The 24,575-nt window shown below is 41.6% G+C and overlaps 1 protein-coding gene across 1 annotated transcript in view; it reads left to right on the top strand.

The window, feature by feature from the left end:
* VPS13C (vacuolar protein sorting 13 homolog C) overlaps window positions 1-24,575 on the top strand; it is a 6,956,796-nt gene that overhangs the window by 1,703,254 nt on the left and 5,228,967 nt on the right. Inside the window, exon 15 of the mRNA XM_044076309.1 lies at window positions 1,178-1,370. Within this exon, the coding sequence (XP_043932244.1) occupies window positions 1,178-1,370 (193 nt within the window). The remainder of the gene's footprint in view (window positions 1-1,177; window positions 1,371-24,575) is intronic.

Genomic DNA, 24,575 nt, shown 5'->3' with positions numbered 1-24,575 from the left:
GGAGAAAATTACATGGAAAAATGGGAATGTGGGATCAATACACAGGAGGAACAAAGTTTAAAAGAAGGTAGGATTTGAATAAACTATGCAATGATTGACTGACTGACTGGATATGTTAAAAGTGATGTAAAATGTTTGCAGCTGCACTTGTGTTGGCACGATTTGGAATATATAATATTTTCAACTGAGATTGTGTGGTTTATTTTCATTTATATAAATGTAACATGGCCTATGTCATACATAATAATTAAAGATGTTTCTTGTTTATTAAAAAAATATTTTAAACCTAGCCAAGCTCACCTCAAATTTACCTAAGTATTGGTGAAGTGCATCCGTACCCACAGCTTAGTTCAGTGATGCTGTTTGACCTTTTAACGTTCGATATGGTAAGATAGGGTAAGATTTATAAAACTTCTGAAAGGCTTACACTACAAGTACTGACTGTTTCATACCTCTCAACTGTCCAGATTTCTGCCTCAGATTTTTTGGTGTTTTCCTCAAACTTTGTGGTTTTCTGGCAAATCATTGAGAACTGAAGTCACTGGTTAATAAGACATTTGAGTTTCAGACTTAATAGCCTTCAGAAAATACATGCCAACACAAAACATTTTATTTTAGCAGCTTTTTAAGTTTGAGAGCAATATTTAAAATTGTTCCTATTTTTGGGTCTTTGACCCCCTCTCCCATTATTTTTGGCTTACTCCAGATTTCTTGTGCCAAAAGGTGTGGTTATGTTACTCTATTGTTGTTTTTATTTTTATTCTACATGTCATAAATTTTTATTACATTAAATATAACATGAGCGTATCGGAACACGACTTTTTGTTAGTTGCCATTTGAAACCATATTCAAGCTTTCACCACAGGAACTTGCTTGACAGTAAATTTCACAGGAGGGCTGAGCAGAGAAACTGGCAAACAGTTACACATTTTATAGTGGGTCGCTTCCAACTGTATGCAATCTGAGTATGTTGAAACATTCATTCTGTGTTCAGTCATAAGCAGAGTCTGAAGTCTATTACAGTTTTGTGTTGCACTACTAGTCATTCTTGTAAACTATTAATTGCCTAAGAATTAAGTCCTGATAAGTCGTTCTAACATTCTTTCCACATGTTAATACATCTTAATTTTTACTGTTTTCCCATTTTTACTCATAAAGCATAATGTTATCTTTGCAGAGTTGAAGCAAAGCTAAAACACTGGCATGTAACTGGACTACAGCAGAATGGTATTGTTCCCTCGTTAGTAGCATCAGTGGGTGATGCTACCTCGTCTTTACTTACTATTCATTTTGAGACAAATCCAGAAGGTAGTCCTGTCGACCAGGTGCTGAATGTACAGTCTCAGCCAGTAGAGATCATATACGATGCAGTGAGTATTATCTAGTTCGTTTAATTTGCGCAGTAGTACTTTACTAAAGCCAAAAGAAATGTATGCTTACTTCTGATGCAAATTTCTTCTGCTTTATAAATTTGATTTTTTTTTCATTACATTGCACTGGAAATTACTTCTTGTCATTAACTTTATTTTCATTCATTTATTGCTGTAAAATCCATTTAATCCAATAAATCCACAAACTTAAATAATTCATGCGCAACTGTATATGAAGAAAATGCATGAAAAATGTTTGTTTAAGTTTGAATATGATAACAGCTGTTTGTTTTTCTGGATCAGTGTTCAGCAGTTTGGTGTTGAAAGTGCAAAACCCTTAAAGGGAATTCTGACCAAAAAAAAAAATGCATGAATCCACTAGCAGAAGGGTTTACATGGAGAAAGCAGCTCAGTTTTAGTTTTGAGAAAAAGACTGGAAAAGATGGAGCTGTGTGTTGGCTTGTCAGACAACTTTAGCCTGTTTTGGGTTTCATTAAGTTAATGTTTGTTGAGCTGAAATCTTAGTGGCTCTTTCAAGGAGGATGGGTGGGCCTATCCTCAGAAGGAAGTGGCAGATGTAGCCCATACACGCACAGTACTCCTATCCCTTGGAGGAAGGGAAGTGACTCAGAGGGATGGCCTGGATGCGAGTGATAAGATTACCAAGGCAGCAGTGAGCAAATGTGCTCACTTGTAAGGGAAGGACATTGCAAGCTAGTGTGGGCAGGTGCCCCCCCCCCCCCCCAGAGGTGAGGTCATGTTATCTCTGGGATGCTAGTGACAGCACAAAACACTTAAATGGCTGTGGAGAAATGGCAATCAAGCAATTGTACCTTGATGAGTTTAAACGTAATCCAATTTATACTTCACAAACTGTGGGCTCATGCTTATGTACAGCACCCTATTCTGTCAGTGCCCTGTAAGATTACTTAAACGTGTACTTCAGAAGTTACATTCATAGACAAAGGGTGTCAGGTAATGAGCAAAGGTTTTTTGTCTATCACAACAGTTCATACATTGACAGTGATGTGCTTGGCTGCTGTGACATGAGAATATATTGAGTGGTATTTTAAAAGACTAGATAGAGTTTGCAGTGGTCTTCAGCATTTCAGAAGGTATTCCATATCATTCCTATTAGCAAAACACCATTTTCTTGTGGAGTTCAACATATTAACCTCTGTTCAAACCAGTCAAACAAGTGTGGTTCTCTAAAGGCCCACTAGATCTTTATTTGAACCCTCTTTATGAAAATATGTACAGTCACTAGGATTTTTAACTGTCCCTCTTCCTAATAGCTGTGTTCTAAATCTTTCTGGTCCATCTTCTCTAAGTGCTTTCTATACTTTCATTCTGACTTTTCTGGTAAGAATTCCACAGTGCAGTCCGTTTTGAAATTTAATTTGGCATTCAGTCGTTATATTACTGCTGTATATGGGCTAACCGCTACAAAGGCCCCCTTATTTCTAGGTACGTTGTATGTTTAGTTCATCCAGGATTCATTTCACATTCTCCATTGTTGAAGACCAAAGTTATTTTCCGTAGCCTACCAATGTAACCCATCGATTGCTTTCTGAAATCTAATAATACAAGTCTATGAAGTATTCACTGCAGCCACTCTGATGTCACTGGCAAACTCATCCAAAAACTTTGTTGGGCGGTATATTGTTTTGCAGTTTGCTTTAAGGGTTTTGTTGAGTTCAAGAAAACCCTGTGGTTTCAAGGTTTTCCATTTCGGTATATCACTGTTTGCTGTAGTATGCATTGAACAACTGCTATGGATGTGTGTGTTTGTGTAGCAATACATACATTGGTGCCTGTGTGTGGTTGCAGGTATTGGGATCAAACATTTCTTTTATAGAAGTGTGAATTGGGTTGTTTTTTATCCACTGTATCGTTTGTCTGATATGTGGCAGTGGACATAGTGTGAAATTGTGTGATAGTGGGCATTGGGGAGTTTTGTCTTCTTGATGTATACAAAGTAGCAAGGGGGTTGTGGATGGTACAGCCCTCCCTACCATTTTTTTCTGTATTTTACTTGCACATTCAATGGAATGTGAAGTCTGCAGACTTTTCCAGCAAACTGAGTGTTGGAAATTTATACATTTCAGGGGAAACAAAAAGAAACACCAGTCCCAGCAAAGATGATATAATTTGCTACAAGTGGATTGTCTTTATCCTGCAGCTATTCCCCCTGTTTTGCCAGCTTTAGCGGATACTTTCCTTGCAGCCAGAAGCTTGTCTGCCAGCTGCCCTCAGAATATCTGATAATTTATGTATGGTTCCCCAGACTCCTAGATTTCTTTTTTCAAAATTTACATGAGACCCTGTAGTAATTAGTTTGATAGAACCATCCTCTGCCAAACTACCTATGACAGCTGGCCCTATTCCTTCTGACAGGCTGAGAAAAGCCTTTGATGGGTTTGGGAATAAAGCTTCTGCTTCTTCCACCTTAGCTATCATGGTAGTGAATTGTTAGGCTCACGTGTCATAAGTTTCTGCCAACTTCTTTTTGCATATGAGAAAATTAATGACCTTCCTTCAGAGATTGACATTTGATATCATCTGTGTCTTAGGTGATCAAGCATTCTTTTAAATGCTGTTATGACGCTGCTGCTGCTGATGTTTCTAGAGCAACTAACAATGGGTGAGTTTGAAAAAATTTGCCTGGCTACATTCTCAGATTTTCTTAGAGAACGTCAAAACTCTTCCTGTGCAGAGGTTCTAAAAAGATATGATGAAAGTGGAAAGTTATTTCATGGGTTACCCAGATTGTTCAACCCTTCTATGGCAAATACAATAGAAACTTTTCTTTCATTTCAGGTCCCTTTTGTAGGAAACAGAATAAACAATTCTGGCAAGGCAGGGAAAGCATAATATCAGAAAACAATGTCTGGGGAGCGTTTTAAAAGAGAGTCCTTCAAAACCAAGGGCAATCTAAAGAGACTGATTTGTATGCCCCATCATCTTCCCCCCACCGCAGCATGCCAGTAAATCTTTTCCAGATTCTGGGTAACCACATCCCTCTGTAGTACCAACCAACTTCAGACACTTGGTCTCTGAGAGTCATTCATAAAGGCTGCAGCTGGTAGAGGGAGTTCCTTCCTCATCTTCAACAGAATTCCTCTTCATACAGCAAATTAAATCTCCCTTTTCCCTCCTACTCCAGATAAAATATCTCAAGGAGTTACAGAACCGGTTCTCTCAGATATTAGTGGAAAGGTTGTCATTCAGGAATCTTTCTAGGTGCCAAAGAAAGAAGAAACTTGGAGATCTGTCCTAGACCTTTTGTTTTCTAAACCTTCACATCAAAATCCCACAATTCAAAATGCTCTGTTTTTACAGTCTCTTACCTTTCATTCCACCTCAGTTTTATAGTAAATCTTGATTTAAAAGATGCTTATCACATTCCAGTTCTCAAGGATTTCATATGCTTTTTACATTTTTCTATGTCTGGTTAGCATTTTCTGTGCTTTACCCTTTAAATTGTCAGCAGCTCCAAGAGAGTTTACAAATTGCCTGGCTCCTGTAATAGCTGTTGCAGGTTACAGGCTATTCAGTTTTTCTGTGTTTAGACAACTGAGTTATTTTTGTCTTTCTTCACATGTAAAAAAAAAAAAAAGTAAAATAATCACTGGATTGTTTAAAAAAAATCTTTCTCGTTCTGGGGTTTCAGGTGAACGGAGAGATGATCTCTTCTCATTCCATGGATAGTGTTTTGGGATGCGTCATGGATGCATCTCTTCTGATGTCTTTTCTCCCTCTGAAGAAAGTAAATGTAGTGAATGCTGATCTCCTGTGTCTTGACACGCCAACCACTAGAAACGGTCACAACAAAAACAGAAAATTGGCCGATATATTTAAAATCAAAAGTTTATTGTCCAAAAATTAAGCGCCTTCACTCGCTGCAATGCGAGCTTCATCAGAACTCCATAAGAATGTTATGGAAACATTTAAATAACCTCATTGACGCCAAAATGCGCTAAGTTAAAGCAACATGCACTGAAAAAAAAAAAACAGTATACATTCCTAGTAATACTGAATGCAATTAAAAAAACTTATATTAGTAACACAATCATAAAAATCATTCTCACTGTCATAAAAACAATGTGTTGATATCCAAACATAAACCTATCTAAAAACGTGTGACACTTAACAATTAATGAATTTTCACAAGACAAGTAGTGAAAAGAAAATAATAAAAATAATCAAATAAGTAATGTGCAAATGGAGATTTCAGGCAAACCAAAGGTGTTGCAATGGGAGCAGCTTGTGCTCCCATTTACGCCATCTGGTTATGCTAGACTGGGAGGAATCTAAGGTTTGTACAAGTGAGTATAACAAACGCATCAAATACTATTCCCGCTATCTATATTTTATGGGATGGTGGCTTAGACACACTAAAACAATTTTTAGATTCTCTAAATTTGAGTAGTGAGTTTTTGAAATTTACGTCTTCATATAATAAGGAAGGTCTTTCATATCTAGACACCTACATCTCTAAAGGTGACAACAGTTTAAATCCAGACTTTATAGGAAAAACACTTTCTCTAATAGTTATTTAGATTTCTCTAGCAACCACCCCAGGAAACTTTTTACTAAAATATTTAAAGGACAAATTATACGTGCTATTAGAATGACCTCCACACATTCAGAGATGTTAGAAGTGTCTTTCATTACCTCTCTCTTTAGAGACAGAGGTTATAACACCAACATGATGGCTCACATAGGTAATACAACCATTAAGGAATGGGGTAAAAAATACACACCGTTATTAGGTCAGTACTATAACAACAGAGTGAGCAGCAGTGTTAATCAGACCAATAACAAATCGGATACCGAATGTGGGAGAGGATGTGTTTTGGAATTTGGTCCACTTATTGGTAAATTCAAGAAAATTATGGTAAATAATTGGATTATCATACTGTCGGACCAGGATATAGTTAAGATATTGGGAACCCAGCCATTATTTGGCAGTAAAATGAGGCGGAATGTTACAAGTTATCTAGAGACCGTTGGTATTAAGAATACAACCCACAGAAATACTACCAAGTGCGGAAGTTGTAAGCAATGTCATGCCATTTTAGAGGAAGGAAGCATCACTTTAGAAAATGTTAATAGGACAAGCATAAGGTTTATCCAAGGTAATTACAACACTAGATGGGTTATATATTTAGCTAAATGTATAGTCTGTCCTGGATTTTATATAGGAAAAACTGACAGAAAATTTAATAAACGTATATATGCACATTTATACAGCATCAAGACTAAGGATGTAAATAATGCCTTATACAGGCATATTAAGAAATGTGGAGATAGACACTATTTTAAATTTGCAATTCTAGACAGTGTTCAAATAGACCCAAGAGGGGGCGATTACAAAGGAATATACTGTCTTATAAAGAAACCTGGTGGCAGCTATATACAGATGCTTCTAATACACCAGGACTTAATGATTACATCACCATCAAGCCATTTTTGCACATTACTTAATAATTATTTGATTATTATTATTTTCTTTTCGCTACTTGTCTTGTGAAAATTCATTAATTGTCAAGTGTCACACATTTTTAGATACATGTTTGTTATGTTTGGATATCAACACATTGTTTTTATGACGGTGAGAATGATTTTTATGATTGTGTTACTAATATAAAGTTTTTTAATTGCATTCAGTATTACTAGGAATGTATACTGTTTTATTTATTTTTTTCAGTGCATGTTGCTTTAACTTAGCGCATTTTGGCGTCAGTGAGGTTATTTAAATGTTTCCATAACATTCTTATGGAGTTCTGAAGCTCGTATTGCACCGAGTGAAAGCGCTTAATTTTTGGACAACAAACTTTTGATTTTATATATATCGGCCAATTTTCCGTTTTTGTTGTGACCGTATCTAGTGGTTGGCGTGTCAAGACACAGGGGATCAGCGTTCACTACATTTGCTTCTGTTTGTGGTTTTTGAATGCTGAATTGTTTTGGTTGCAGTTCTGCCTCTGAAGAAAGTGGAATGTTACAAAGAACAGTTTGTCATATTTTCCAGGTGGACTCTGGCATCTGCTAGGAAAATCGATCCAGGGTTGATTCCCTCAGCCTTCATTGCCAAAGTATGTGACTGAGCAAGTCACTTAACCAGAAAGTACTCAACACTCCCAGGCTGAATCTACAAAAGATCAGTGGACTTCAGTGCTCTAACCTGGTTAAGAAATAACTGCATCAACACCCAGTAGATCAACAACATAACGTTGAAGTCATGAATATCGACACATTTTGCACATGCTGTGGGACTTTTCCTGGAGTGGACTAAACCAACGGCAAGTGTTTTTTTTTTTTTTTTTTGTTATACAGGGGCCAAACCCCCTGCACCCCCACTCCCTTCTAATTGCATATACTAACTCCCAAGATCACACATTCCCTGGGGAAAGGAAATATTCCCCTACTCAGTGACTGTCAGTATTGCACACCTGTTGATGACCTGTATACATTGACCAAATGATGCAACTGTCCTGGGTGTTTGGCATTCCGATGTTTCGATAGGATGGTTGACGCCTGTATGTATGGGTGTATGGCACTGCGTCAAAGGGGAAGGAAGATTAACATTAAAGACTGCAATTCTGGTTAAAGTATTAAACACTTTGAAACACAAATAAACCCAGCCAAAGTGACACCAGTTAATTACAGGGATCAGATTTCTCACACTTGAATACAGAGCTACAGTTGTAACTTAGCTATATTTTCAAGCCTGTCATTTAAACATGCCTTAAAATGTATCAGATATCTATCACTCAACAACCCCTTTTTCTCATTTTTGCACATGGAGTTAGGGTGTCACTTAATCAGTGACAATCTAGAGCCAGGGTTTACACCGCTGGGTATCTAGTCCTGTCACTGTAGTTCTTCCACATCACACACTAGCTCAGACAGGCACACGCACACACACACACTCACACACACACACACTTAGCCAATTTAGTGTCCATTCCACCTACTGCATGACTTTGGAATGTGAGCAGAAACTAGTGCACAGGGAGGAAACCCACGTAAACAAAGGGTGAACATCATACCTCTCAACCTGGAAACAAAAAAAAGTCTGGACAAGGCCCATGAAAAATAGGTACGCTGCATAATGTAAAATTTGCATACATAATTACGTAACCTGCCCACTCCACTGGAATTGTTTATTTACCAACTTTCAAACGCAAACTGGAGAACAGACGAGCAAAATATGGCACCAGAGTCCCCCTGCAGCCATTCCAATGTCCCATTACTTGGCTATTTTGCCCCGTATACCATAAACACTGTGTGAATGCATACTGCTACTTTCCTTGTACAATAATTTGGATTTTATTTTTACATTTTATAGCACAATGCGCAAACACTAATAGATATCTGCTAAACAAAGAAATACTGTCTCACAATGAAAATAGACTTGGCATTAAAACTTCTCTGCCCTTGAAACTCACATTCAGTGAAACAGCATTGAAACCCACACCACATCCAAAGAAAATGCATCTGGCCAGTGGTAGCTAAAGATTACCTTTGGCTGTTTTCACATCATAGGCCCCTTGCAAACAAAACAAGAAACATAATGTGTTATTTGATGCACCTTTCTGACTTTATTCAATTATATTCCTTGTATAATACAGCACACTTGTTAGACTTAAGTTAGAGCGCAATTTTAAATATATTGTTTGAACATTTTTCCATTAGGTAATGAAACAAAATGCATGAACCAGTAATGACAAAACTGCTGAATTCAGAACATTTCCATCATAAAAGTCTACTTACACATATATACACACACACACACACACACACACATATATATATATATATATATATATATATATATATATATATATATATATATATATATATACATACATATATATATATATGTGTAACAAAAAAACTTCAGCGTAGACAACCATGCAAATCCAAGTAGAGTTCAAGCATATAGGTGGCCAGTACAGACCAATTAAAAACTAAACCACTGTATAAAAATAAAACTTAGTTTAATGTGCCCTCCAAAGGTAAGCGCTTTCACGATTGCTTCTTCAGACCATAAGACAAAACAGTAATATAAGTATGCAACTTCTCCATCAGGTAGTCTGGTTAGGTTGACTTGATTTTTATAGAGAACTTTTGTTGTTCATGACATCATGGCCGCTCTCACTCTGCATCAGTGTCACGTGAATATGGATAGTTGGGAATATGAGCTGTCTTAGATGATGGTTTTGGAATTTTAGTATGTGGTTGGCATATATTTCTAGTTTTAAAAAATTTTTTTTCCTTTACATATCATAGGATATTCAGTTTGTCAGATTTTACACAACGTACTATAAAGACATGGGCTCTGGTTCTAGTATAATAATCTCTATTTATTTAAAGTTTTAAACCATCTGCAACAACGTCTATTGTATATAGGTCATTTTAAATACTAGGATATGGTTTAAATAGTAGGACATGGTTTACTTTTTATTTTGTTATATTAAGGGATGATATACATGGACAGAAGTGTTATTTATGCTTTCTTTATATTCTCGTCTGCTCTTTTATTAAAGTATTTTTTGTTAGACTATCGCTTTAAGCACACAGGTGCTTACCTGATGAGTACTAGCGTTACGTATGCAGCCTCATGAGAGGATTATGTAGGGCAGGACGAAGATGGAGTAGCGACACCGTCATTTTTTGCATTACATTTTATTATGTGATCCATTTGCATAGAGGTTCTTATGTAGTTTGCTATTATTGAAAATCTATTTATTTTTTATGGTGAGGTTAAAGTGAATGTTTTTGAAGTAACCGCATAAAATAATAACATGGGAAGTGACGTTGAATGAAGCATCCTGATTGGCAATTAATGGTTTTAAATGTATTTAAATGATTGTAACACTCTTTTGTCTTATGGTCTGAAGAAGCAATCGTGAAAGCGCTTACCTTTGGAGTGCACATTAAACTACGTTTTATTTTTATACAGTGGTTTAGTTTTGAATTGGTCTGTACTGGCCCACCTATATGCTTGAACTCTACTTGGATTTGCATGGTTGTCTACGCTGAAGTTTTTTGTTACATTTTCATATTTATCATCTTATTCAGCATAGCATTTACCGACGAGTGTGTGGTTACCGCTTTTTGTATAGATAGAGATTGACAGTAGTGTAAGCCACAGGCATCTTGCACAACTTCTCGCACTTATTTTCAATTTCAGTTTTTTTTTTCTTTGTGTGTGTGTGGGGGGGGGGGTGGAGACAAAAGGCCAAACATCAGGGACACATTTTAAACATTGCTTGTATAATTTTGGAATATTGCTAGAGTAAAATGTTGTTACCACCATGCAGTTCACTTCCAAGTCTTGAACCCAGGACCCTGTGGACTACAGTCAGTGCAACATACCACTATGCCAAATCAGCAGTTTCCTGAAAGGAAGACTGAAACTTAAATGGCTATTAACTGAATTCAGTTCTTACTTCTCACTATAGCTGTCAACCTCTTACCACAAAAAACCTGGACAAAGCCAATAATAGGGGAATACAGAATTCAGTTCTCACCATAGCTCTCAACGTCTTAGCACAAACAAACTGGACAAAGCAATAATGGGGGAATAAAAATATGGACAAATTTCAAATACTCATCTTATAAACTTAAATTGCTAGAATAAAAGGAAGTTATGTAGTCCAATCTCGCCTACATTCTTACCTGTACGTTCGGAGCCGAATGTCGGCTCTGACTCGTCCATACTTTAGCTTGAAGTCTTTCAATTGGCTGGGCTAAGATGGTATCCCATGCTGCACTGCTAAATATCCCCAGATCTCATTTGCCACTCGTGTAGCTTGAACGTGGTCTCACTGTTGGCTGTGGCTCAGTAACTTTTTCTTTATAGCAGAGAAGTTTTTTTTTTTGCAAAAAAAATGCTATTTTCATAGCTATTTGTGTGTGTATCTTGAACTGTGTTGTGGAAAAGTTGTTTTTCTCTTTTAGCATGTTCTTGTGATATCCCACTAGCTGTTTTCAATGGGCTAGGTCCGTTTCATTTAGAGGACCTAGTCTGTTCCCCTTACTTACCTTGTGTGCTGACTTTTTCCCTGGGCTAAAACCGTTTGAATTAGAGGAATTAGTCCTCCCTCTTGTACTTGTGTTCTAGGACCATTTTAGTTAGAGGTCTTTGTGGTGTACTGTTTGTTCTGTTCCTGTGCTTGTGGCTGATTGACCATTGGTCTGGTTGTTGAGTTAGTTACTCGGTTTTTGTGACTGTCTAAAGATACTAAGGAGAATAAGCCCTCGGGCTTTAAGAAGTGCACAAAGTGTAGTTATAAGATGTCCATCACTGATGGACATTCTGTCTGTGTGTACTGTCTGGGAGCGATTCACCTTCAGCAATCATGTAGTTTTTGTCGTGCTTTTAGCCCGCGTGTTCTTCAGGAAAGGAAGAACAAATGGATTTTGAATGGACTTCTGAAACCCTCCTTCGAGGAGGGTTTGGAGAGTGCTTCCAGCTTTAAGTCTTCATCAAAAGCTAAATCTTCCAAGGCTAAAAAGCGATCCCCATCTCCAGCGAAGAAAACAGCTAAATCTTCAATGACATCCTCGGTTCCATTGTCCTCGGGGCCACAGGAAGTGTCATTGTCTATGGAACCTGCTTCGGCTCCTATTTTCTCGGAGCCTGTTCGGAGCCGGTCGCCTAGCATTAGGCGGGTATCTCCTCCTTGCAGGTCTTCTTCAGAGAGGAGGTCTCTATCTCCTTCCCTATCCTCCAAATCCTCCACGACCTTATCGGATGTGGACGTCGATAGAGTGGTGCAGAGACTTCTTCAGTCACCAGTACTGGCTAAATTGTTTTCGGCTCCAACCCAGTCGGCTCCAGAGCCGGTACGTCTACCTACATTGATTATTCTTCCGAGCGAATCTCAACTTTTGGAGCCGGAATGCTCGGCTCCATTTGATGTCCCTAGGTTGGTTCCGACAGCTCCTCCTGGCTTAACGGTTCCAACATCAACTCACTCCCCATTGGCGCCATCCACGGGGTTCAGGACTCAGGATTCCTCAGTCGGACCCGAGGGAGAGGCTTTGGGACATCTCTTGGCTCCTAGTCTCCCCCTCGGTGCTTCGGCACGGGGAAGCCTGATTCCTGTCTCGGCTTTGGACCTGGTCCCTTCTGATCTGAGGTCTTCCATGGCTGGTCGATCGTTGGACCTGGAAGGACCAGCTTTCCAAGCTATGAGGAGCTCGCTGGCCAGGTAGTCAGTGGCATCATACGGTTTTGTCCCCTACAGCACCGGTGCAGGTCTCTGATCACCCTCTATCTCTGGACAGCGGAGCCCCAAGGCCTCAGGGTACCCCCATGAGTGGTCCCCATATTTCTGAGGGCCCCTCAGAGTTTTTGCCTGAGGAGCCACCCAGAAAGAGAACGTGCAAGAGGAAGCACATACGTTCCCAAGATGAGTCTCTCACATCAGACACCGACCTCGAGGAATCGGAGGGGTCCCCTAAGTCATCCTCTGAGGATGTTTCTTTCTCTGACATCCGAGAGATTTTGAAACAGAGGTGACTGGCCATCCAAAGCCCCCTCCGAAGGGAGTCGGTGTTCCTGAACACCTTTGGTGCTCAGCCCTCTGCCTCCTGGGTGTCTCCACCCTTCGAGCTTCTGGATCTGGTTTGTCGAAGGGTGTGGGGAAACCCCTGACTCTGTGGAACCAGTCCCCAGGAGACCCAATACATTTTTGTCTGACTTTTCTGATAAGAAATTTCTATCTAAGGGAGTCCCTGTGGATGCCATGGTAGTGGCAGCAGCCACAAAGAATGAATTGGCTGAGACTTCTTTCACCATCCATCCCCCTAACAAGGAGTCTAGGACTATGGACTGGTATGGGAAGCGTACGTTTTCTTCAACGGCCTTTACTTTGCGGTCACTGAATTACTTATCACACTTTACATGGCTCCAGAGAGATCTCCTAAAGGAGCTTGGAGATTCTCTTACCTGGTAATGTTTCTGAGGTGGTGGCTCAGAAAGTCAATGCTTAGATGTCTACCCTCAATTCTATTGCAAACTCCTCCATGAGGCTGATTTCTCACGTAGTGGAGGGAGCAAGTAGGGCAGCAAGTTCAGGAGTCGCTCATAGGAGACATGCCTGGATGCGCCTTTTTCATTTCGCGGAGGCCTTGAAGTCTACATTCACTGACGCCCCGTTTGATGGTTCCTTTTTGTTCGGAACCAAGGTGAAAGACACTCTCACTAGGTGCGAGCAAGAGGGAAAAACTCTGTCTGCCATAGGAGTCCATTTTTCCCTTCCCTCTAGGCCTTATCCCAAGGCCCAATGGGGTGGGAAGATGTGGTTCAAGAAATCGCAGAGGTTTTGTCCCAGATGCACAAGGTGTGTCCCCCTCCAGAGGCAGGGGAGGAGGTGGTTATTCAGGTAGACACTGCCCTAGGGGCAGAGGAGGCCCTCGTAACTCGGGAGACCGCGATTCCTTTCGTGGTTCTCCCTACTGCCGCTCCTGATGGTAAGCCCGACTGTGCGTTTACAGAGCCAGTCGGGGGTCGAATCTCACTATACCCGTAGGCCTGGCAAGTTATCACCCAGGACCAATTGGTTCTATGAATAATTTCCGGAGGATATATCATTCCCTTCTCGTCAACTCCCCCTCCAATCAAGAAAATCCCGGATGTTCCACCCAGTCAAAGGGATTCCGCAGCTTCAGAGGTTTCAAAGCTGCTAGAAAAAGGAGCCATCCAATATGTCCCCTCAGACCAGATCAGATTAGGGACTTACTCCAGATTCTTTTTGATGCCGAAAAGTACAGGGTACCTGAGACCCATTTTGGATCTCAGACAATTGAACACCCACATGCAAAAGTCCAAGTTCCGAATGGTCACATTGCAATCTATTCTCCCATTGTTGGGAAAAGAAATGTGGATGTGCTCCATTGACTTCAAGGATGCTTACTACCACATAAAATGGACAGGGCATCCAGAAGTCACCTACGCTTCCAGTTGGGAGCCAGTCACTTTCAGTTTTGAGTCCTGCTTTTTGGTCTCACCACAGCCCCCAGGGTGTTTACTTAATGCATGGCAGTGGTGACTGCTCACTTGAGACGTCAGGGATTCCAGGTATTTCCATACCTGGACGAATGGCTCCTTACTGCTACCACCATAGGTTCATAGGTTCATAGGTTAGTACTAAGCTAACTGCCCTTGCGAGCCATTTTAAGCCTAGCCAGTTATCCCTTGTGAGACTCAAACCCTGCACCTTGTGTTTGTAAGGCAAACACCTTAACCATTAGGCCACCCTCCCAACCCAGGCATCTGCTACTTCAGACCAGAGACTCTACTATCAACCTATGTCAACAGTTGAGCATCACCTTGAACTGGGAAAAATCTGCCTTGTTGCCCTCGCAGCATGTCACCTTTATAGGTGCCAAATTAGACACCGTGCTCATGCGGGCTTTTCTATCACAGGAAAGAATCCGAGTCTTACAACTGTTTTATGCCTTGCTCCTTCTGAGAAGAGTGAAGGCAAGATTGGTCTTCCAATTGTTGGGGACGATGGCTGCTACGATTATGGTAGTCCCCCTGGCCAAGGTTACATATGAGGCTCCTTCAGTGGCTACTCTTCACCCAGTGGTCTCTTCAACGTCTTCCACTTTCTCACCCTATTCTACTCAGATAGGTGCAAACAGGATCTCAGTCGGTGGCTTCACACTAACATCAATGCGGGAAAACCTTTCGTTCCTTCGCCTCTGATTGCCACGGTGACCACGGATGCCTCCTAGATGGGGTGGGGGGCATTATCTAGGCAGGACACAGTCCAAGGCACGTGGCAAGAGCAGGAGATGCATCTGCATATCAATGTCCTAGAGATTAGAGCAGTGCTACTAGTATTGGAAGCACTTCAGAGCTTTCTTCCTCTCAGGACTATTGCAATCCACTCCGACAATATGTCGGTTGTATGGTATCTGAACAAACAGGGAGGAACCAAGTCGTATCCCCTTTGCAGAGAGCCATGCGCGTGTGGCAGTGGGCAGTGTCTTCCCAACGTTTTCTGGAAGCAACGCACATTCCGGGGAAGTCGAATGTGATCGCAGACAGGCTAAGCAGAGCTATTCTGATGCCTCATGAGTGGTCCCTGAACTGTCAAGTTGCAGAGCAGATTTTCCGCAGGTGGGGTCAGCCTTGCTGTGACCTTTTTGCCAGCCCCCTCAGTGCCAAATGCAGCAGCTACTTCACCCTTATCCCCCCTCAGGGGGAGTCACCCATGGACGCTCTAGTCCACGATTGGCCCTCCGGTCTACTATATGCCTTCCCTCCGGTCCCTTTGCTGTCAAAAGTTATTCAGAAAGCGCAATCCTTGGGAAGCAAAATGATTCTGATTGCTCCACAATGGCCTCATCAAATTTGGTTCCCCTTTCTCCATCCCTATCTCATGGACGCACCTTGGATTCTGGAACGACAACCAGACTTACTGACTCACATGTCAGAGCAGCTCCATCCCTTTCTTCGGACCCTCCGCTTGACAGCTTGGCTACTCCACTTCCGTCATTAGTTAGGCTTCACCATTTTTCACCGGTGGTTCATATTCTATCTTCCTCTCATAAGCCTTCGACCAGGAAGATTTATTACAGCAAATGGAAGACATTTTCCATTTGGGCACATGCCAAACAGATTGACCCTTACACAGCTCCAATCTCATCAGTATTGGAGTTCCTTTCTATGCTTTTCAACCAGGGATCGGCTGCCGCAACCATTAAAGTCCAGTTGGCGGTGATTTCTACCTTTCACGTCGCAGACTAACCTAGTCTAATGGCACATAGACTCTGTAAAGCTTTCCTGAAAGGCACTTTGTTGCTTCGTCATCCTGTCTCTGGACCTGTTATGCCTTGGGACTTAAACTTTGTTCTGCAGGGTCTTACTTCACCCCCCCTCTGAGCCTGCAGCCACTTGTGATTTAAAATTCTTAACTTGGAAGACTGTCTTTTTGGTAGCCATCATGTCAGCTAGACGTGTTTCGGAGCTTCAAGCTTTATTAATTAAACCACCTTATTTGATTTTTCATAAGGACCGGGTTTCTCTCAGATTGAATCTTTCCTTTCTTCCCAAAGTCGCTTCAGTTAGTAACCAATCCATTGAATTACCAGTGTTTTTTCCTCAGTTCTTGAACAAGGCAGAATTCAAATTTCATCAGTTGGATGTGCACAGACAATTACGATTTTATTTGCACAGAACGAAGGACCTCAGAAAATCTGATCAGTTTTTCATTTTTGAAAAACAGAATTGGGTCTCCTGTTTCCAAAGTCATGTTTTCCAGGTGGATTTCCAGTTGTATTCCTTTCATTTATACTTCAGGGGGAAGAGATTTACCGTTTCGAGTGAAGACTCGCTCTACCCGGTCTGTATCTACATCTACAGCTTTTCAGGCCAGATTGTCTATGGACGATATTTGTGCTGCAGCTATGTGGGCATCTCCTCACACCTTTGTTACTCATTACAAGTTAGATGTGGTATCTAGAGGCAGGTCTTCCTTTGGTTCCACAGTGCTCAGGAGTATTTTCCACTGAGCCTCCCAGGATTTAGGTGCTGGGGACGCTGTCCCACAGGTAAGAATGTAGGTGAGATTGGACTACATAACATCAGGAAGTTATGTACTCACCATAATGTTCGATGTATGTAGTCCATCTCGCCTCACATTCTTACTTGCCCCCCCCCCTCCTGGATGATCTGGAGGTTAGGCCTGGTTTCAGAGTTCCCTTCATTCTTTATTTGTTCTTCCTTCCTTAGGTGGTGGTATGCATGGAGAGTGAGTGCTGGTGCTTGCAGCAAACTAGATACGGGGATAGAGAGCAGTGCAGCATGGGATACCATCTTAGCCCAGCCAATTGAAAGACTTCGAGCTAAAGTATGGCAGAGTTGGAGCCGACATTCAGCTCTGAACCCACGGGTAAGAATGTGAGGCGAGATGGACTACATACATCGAACGTTATGGTGAGTACATAACTTCTTCTTTTGTTACCATTTATTTTCTGAAGAATATGAAGTCTGAAATTCAAATGCCTGTCTTTAGTGATTCTAATCCTTCAGTGTTTTGCCACAAAAATCCTGAAAACCACAGATTTAATGAGGAACCCTGAAAACCACAGTTTAATGAGGAACAGAACAAAAATATGAGGCATAAGTTCACTAGTGGTGGTGTCTAGGAACTTCAGGCTTTTTTTACCTTGTACCCAAGGTACAGGGTTTGAGCCTGAGTACATGTAGGCCACCAGGTGTGTTCACCTGGGGGCATTTTCACACACTGTTGCGCGTGCACACACACACACACGTTCTAACGTAACTACGTACCAAGCTGATATCCTTAACCACCTTAGCAAGCTGATAACTCTGCAAGTAAATTTCGTTTACAACTACCTTAAGCTGATGCTCGTTCTAACTAAAAACTTTGCAATGCTCACATTCCAATTCTGTTAACAAATACCTTAAGCTGGCACATTCCCATTCGCAGATCCTTTCAAACGGAGTGAAGCAGCCAGCTGGAAATGTGTGCACTTGAGCTCAATTCCGACAATCTGACAGAGCTGCGATGATGTCAGATGAAAAAGCGAAAGAAAAAAAATTAAAAATAAAGCTGGAAAAATTGGAAATGAAGGGGTGCCACTCGGGAATCGTGGCATCCCATTATTTGGACCCCAAAACTCTGTAAAAACAGAGTGATGCAGTACAGTTGGGGGAGGTATGGTGGATATGTAGACTCCACATAGAAAGCCACCAATTAGAGATTCAAACTGGGGAACCTCTTGATGTGAGGCAACAAATCTATCCGCTGTGCCACTGTGCCGCCTCTTGTATCAGAGATGACCAGTAATAAGAAATCAAAAGGAAGCAAAGTAAGAAAAATACAGTTTGATGCTGACGGATAAAAATCGGAAGTAACAGATAAAATAGCGTACATAAATTAAATAAATAAAAAACAATAGTGACAGTGCAATTGTAAGCTTATGAGAGAAAGAACCAGACTAAATGATCCTCTCACCATCATGGGGATTTCTCTCTGCTCATCTAAAATGACAGCAGGAGGTAAAACCATTGAAATGTAAAACAAAATCCTGATACGTATAGCAGCCCCCTTTCAGGACATTTTGGGGTGTAACAAACTAGAAAACAATAGCAACAACTTACTTTGATACAGAGGGATTAGTAATGCAGAAAAGTCCAAGATATGCTGAAAACGTGATGTGGTGATGTCTAATCTTACCTTTATTCTCACTGATGGGGTCAGATCTTATCCATCTGATCCGTCTCGGCCTTTAGTAAAGCTCAAGGCCTTCAACAAGCTCATGGGTGCACTTTGTCCCAGAATGCACCTTGCAATTTACCTCCGATCTCGTTTGCCGCTCACGAAGTTCAATGCTTTTCAACAGCTCTAGGCTAAGTGCTTCATTTATTGCAATTTTTATAGAATTTGAATCATAATTTTTCTGTTTCTTAATAGTTGATATTGCTCCCTGTTTAAAGCCCGTTTTAGGTAGAGGGCTTATTTTTCTACCCTCTCTCATTTTTCTAGCTAGGATTTAACGAATTCATTACTATTTTCCTTTCAAAGTTATTCATTTCTCTTTTGCTGTATGTCCGCTAACTCCAAGGACACTGTTCAAAAAAAAAAATAAAAGTTTGTGTATTGTTTCAATTGCTCTTTAACATCCTTTTTAAATTAGAGGGTGTTTGTTTTTGTTTATTCTTCTTTAAGCCTTTCTTTATCGTATTTGGCTAAAGAAAAAATGTCACAGAAGCAGGAGAATAAGTCATTAGGCTTCAAAAAATGTAAAGATTTTGGAAAAAAGATGCCCGTAAGTGGTACACACATGCTGTGCGTATTGTTTGGGGCCTTTGCACCCTCAAGAGTCACGTCCCATATGCCACGGGTTTAAAGAACATTAATGGAGCATGTACATTTATTTGGAAAGGGTTATTGAAAATTCCCTTTTTCAGAAGCCATATCTGAAAGACCTGAGTCCTCAAAATCTGGCCATTCTGACAAGTCTACCAAATAGGACTAATCCACTAAAACAGATTTGTCTGCTTCGAAGTCTCTGTTGGAGTCAAGGGAGAAAATACAGAAGCTGTCTTTCCTCTCTTACTACTTGGTTGGAGCAGACTCAGACCAGATCCGAGAAAGTGCCAGAGCAGTCAAGTCTTTCGACTATGACCTTTTCGGCTCTGGCAGAGTTTTCAATATGGAGCCAATCCCCTACTTTGGGTCCAATGTCTCTTCGACTCCATTCACCTGTTTTAGCAAAGTCTCCAACTCCTTCAACCTGGTCAGCTAGGATCCTCTCCGATGAAGATGTGTGTTGGGTGGTGCAGAGACTCCTGAAGACACCTGTCTTAGCTAAACTTTTATTGGATCCAAATCCAAAGGTATTGGATTCAACAATATCAATTTCCACAGCGCCTATTTCTCCTCCAATCTGACCTCGTGCTTCAGAGACTGAAGATTCTGAGGTTGTGGTAGTGTCAGGGTTGGATCAGAAGTCCAAAGGCTCTTTGGATCAGGCATCAGCTCTGAGTTCCTCTGCTCTTTCAGAGCAGGAAGATTCTAGGAACTGGCACTCCCTCATCAGAGCTGGGGGGTGGGATCAGATCAGACAGTTGTCTGATCTGATATCACCTCTCGGGACTTCAGCACAGGTGAGTTTGGCTGCTACCTTAGTCTTGGGTCAACTCTGTCCTGGTCTGGGAGCTGCATTTGGCTCCACCTTTTTCTTCGGACCAGGGGTGGGGAGCCTTTGAGATCGAGGAGAATATTGTCTTCACAGACACAAACACATGCTACCCAGGAACTTCCTCCCACCTGTCAGCCAGTGCCTTCATTTGCTCACGTTACCCATCCACAGGGATGCAGAGATTCTGGGCCCGCAAGGGACTTCCCCTTCTTCCAACACTTCTCCTTTTTACCCTTCTGAGGAAGTTCAGAAGAGAAGTTGCAATAGGAAGCACCTGGACTCACCAGAGGAGTCGGTCTCTTCAGACACTGACCTAGATGAGGCAGAAGAGTAACTCTGGTCTTCTCCTGTAGAAGTCTTCTTTGTAGATATCCTGGAAATGTTAAAACAGAGATGTGGCTGGCAGTCCAGCTCCCCTTCAGCTGAGGAATCTGTCTGAAGGCCTTTGGGTCTCACCCTTCCACCTCTTGGGTGACTCTGTCTTCTGATGAGCTTATTGATTTAATTTCTTGGAAGGCGTGGGAAACGCCAAATACCATAGAGCTCTCTCGTAGGAGGACAAAGTACATTACTTCCCCAAAAGACAAAGCATTTCTATCAAAGGGAGTAGAGTAGCTGTAGATGCCATGGCGGCATCTACTAAAAAGGAACTCTCTGATACAAGTTCCTTTATCCATCCTCCTAATAAAGATTCTAGGACCATGGATAGATATGGGAAGCGATTCTTCTCTTCAGCGACCTTTGCTGTTCAGTCACTGAACTGCCTATCCCATTTCACAAGAGTGTAGATCTCTTAAAAGAATTATCAGATACCCTTCAAGGATCTGTAGCTGGTGAGGTCACAGATAAGTTGGCCTCACAGCTCACTACCCTAAACTCTAGCAAACTCGTCCATGAGGCTAATCTCATAGGCAGCTAGTTTTTCTTCCAAAATTTGAATATAATGGATAATATGTTACATTTGATAGATGTTCATAGACAATTGCTTTTCCTTTAACAGAACTGCAGATTTCAGAATGTCTGATCAGCTTTTTGTCTCCTTTTCTGACCCAAGAAAGGGATTACCATTATCCAAAGTAATCTTATCTAAATGGCTTTCAGAGTGTATAACCTTTATTTACAAATCCCAGAACAAACAGCTTCTACAAGTCATAGCTCATTCAGCTAGAGCAGTTGCTGCATCCTCAGCTTTCTTATCGAGAGCCTCCATGGACAGTATATGTGCTGCAGCCGTGTGGACAAGTCCTCATACATTTATTAGTCATTACACAGTAGGTTTTGCCTCCAGGAATAGGGCCTCCTTTGGGTCTGTGGTTCTGAGGCATATTCTCCCATGAGCCACCCAAGATTTAGGTAGCTAAGGACACTGTCCCATCAGTGAGAATAAAGGTGAGATTGGACATCATCACATAAAGACGTTATGTACTCACCATAATGTGCCATGTGTTGTCCATCTCCGCCTTTATTCTCATAACTCACCCACTTACCCCCCTACCTGTGCTCCTGGTGGGGACTGGGTTGTACTAATTATACTGTTACAGACTCCATGACTTCAGAAATGGTTCTTACCTACTAATCTGGATACAGTTCTAACACTCGTTTTTCTCAGGAGTATATTTTTTCTAATGGGCAAACAAGATCTGAGGTAAATTGCAAGGTGCATTCTGGGATAGGGAGACTGCCCATGAGCTTATTGAAGGCTTTGAGTTTTGGTAAAGGCTGAGATGGATCTAATGGATCAGTTCCAACCTCATCAGTGAGAGTAAAGCTGGAGATGGAAAAAACACATGGAATGTTATGGTCAGTGCATAACTTCTTTTTTTAGATCACCCACCATGTTGCAGGACCCCCATTCTGCATTTCTGGAAACACTGGGTAACATAAAGGTGATTTCAACTACCCAAACATTAACTGGGAGAGCTACTCAAGTACCAACTCCCTTGCCCAACGTTTCCTAGAATTTATAAACTCAAACACCCTGGAACAACTGGTCAGTACTCCCACCAGAGATGACAACATATTGGACCTGGTCATCACCAACATGGGCGACCAGTGTTCCACACCTGAGGTCAATCCCTCACTGGTTAGATCTGACCATAAACAAATCACTTTGGATATCCACATTCCGCCCCCACCCACGGACAAGGAAACCACAGTGAAAAACTTTTCAAAAGTAAACTTCACGTTACTTAAGACAGCGGTGGAAAGTTTCAAAGCCCCCATGCTAAAGGATAACGCTGTCCAAGCTGCCAAATCCTTTACTTAATGCAGTCTGCGGGCACCTACAAGAATGCATGGATCGTGCTATCCCAAGCAAAACCAAGACTCACTCTTCCAAGAAAAGGAAACCAGTCTGGTGGACCCCTGTTATAAACAAGCTATACAATAGAAGGAGGAAACTAGTACAGAAATAGTAAAATCCCAAGAAGGGAAGACATCCCTTTTCAGTATCAGCAAGAAACTACGATCTCTCATAAAACTGTCCAATGCAAGCTTTGAAAGAAAACTTGCCAAGGACTCCAAAGATAACCACAAGGCATTCTTTAGCTATGTCAAGAATCTAAGTAGCAATGCTTAGATCTGTTCTGAGTTAATTCAGAATGGCACAAAATACACTGAACCAACTGATATTGCCAACATCCTGGCAGACAGGTTCAGTGCAAATTTCACCCCCCCTCTCACCCCCGAAAGAGCCCATAACCATACCAGAAGAATGTAGAACCCCTGAAATCAGACACTCAGGTTAAAATAGCCCTCTCCAAAGCCAAAAACACAGCCTCAGTGGGCGTGGACGGTGTCCCAGTCTGCGTCCTACACGAGCTCAAAGACGAATTAAACCCTCACCTAAACACATTGTTCAAACTCGGCCACTCCACAGGCTACATACCCATAGAGTGGTGCACAGCAACAGTTATTCTGCTCCATAAAGGTGGAGCCACAACAAACCCCGGGAACTATCGCCCTATAAGCCTGCCTAGCTTGGTCTGCAAGGCTATGGAGCGCATCATCATGGAACTCTCCAACAGAGACATTTGGAACCTCCAAATACTGGACCCTACCCAGTTCGGCTTTAAGGGCAGATCATGCCTCCTAGACCTGGTGGACTTTGAGACAGTTACCAAGGCTGTAGATGAGGGAAAGGTGGTACACACACCCTACCTAGACATCGCAAAGGCCTTCGACACTATTCCCAATTCTGGTATTATAGACAAGTTCACCAGCCTGAACATAAACCCCTATGTCACAAGATGGGTTGCCAGTTGGCTCACGGACAGAACCCACATGGTGAGAGGTGTGGCAGCTAGGTCTGACTCTAAACCGGTTACAAGTGGCATTCCCCAGGGCTCAGTCCTAGGACCCCTCCTGTTCAGCATATACTTCTCAGAGGTACAGACAAACACAGGAGGACTATGGCTGACCAAGTTCACAGATGACTGCAAACTAGGGGCTATAATTGACTCACTGGCTGACACAGACATCCTCCAAAAGGGTCTCACTGAGACGGATACCTGGTGTCAAAATCATGGCCTCAAGCTAAATGCCAAAAAGTGTATAGTTATTCCCTTTGGAAATAAAGTACCCACAAACTACCACATAGGTGGTAGTCCCCTAAATACGGAAAATGTAATAAGGTATCCGGGAACCCAAGTAGGTAGTAATCTCTCCTTTGATAATCACTTTGCCAAAGTGGTAAGAAAATCCTATGTGGCCCACCTCAGACCCATCATAGAGTACAATGCACCATTTGGGATGTACCTTACAAGACACCTGCAACAGCTGGAAAGTCCACAGAAGTACCTCACCAAGAGGATCACTGGCCTCAAACAGATGCCCTATGCAACTCGACTGAAGAAATTCCAGCTGTACTCTGTTGCATACCGCCTGCTCAGAGGTGATCTCTGCCTGACGTATAAGGCCATGCCCAACCCAGAATTGATGGACATGCTCCACCTAAAGAAAACCTTATCCCCTCGAGCCACACACTCTAGGGATCTAAACCTCACCACAACAGTAAATAGGACGTGCTGGAGGGTGCTTTGGAACAAGATTCCAATCTACATTAGGCAGAGCTCCTCACTAGCACTCTTCAAGAGAAACCTTGACGAGTGGATGGGAAACAAAGTTTACTCCGGGGGATCACTTCAATGGCTGTGCTGGACAGAGGCACAGGGAACTAATCTAAGGGTCAGCAAAAGGCATCACATTCTGGCTAGGCTTATAAATGCCTTCGGGCAGATAGCCTCGTACCTACTTATGAACTAAATAAGATATGAGTTTCAGACTTCATATCCTTCAGAAAAATGCATGCTAAAATAAAACCAGTTAATCTAGCATCTTTAAGTTTATAAGAGCAATTTTTAAACTGTCTCTATTTTTGGGGCCTTTGTCCAAATTTCTTGCAATAAAAGATGCCATCCCCCCCCCTTTGTTTTTTTTTTTATGCCAGGGTAGGGATATTTTCCTTTCCACACAGCACATACCTAAGTAGAAGTCCTGTTA

The sequence above is a fragment of the Protopterus annectens genome, chromosome 7.part0, assembly GCF_019279795.1.
Source record: "Protopterus annectens isolate FY-2018-M chromosome 7.part0, PAN1.0, whole genome shotgun sequence".
Taxonomy (NCBI): Eukaryota; Metazoa; Chordata; order Ceratodontiformes; family Protopteridae; genus Protopterus; species Protopterus annectens.
This window is presented reverse-complemented; position numbering and strand designations above follow the sequence as displayed.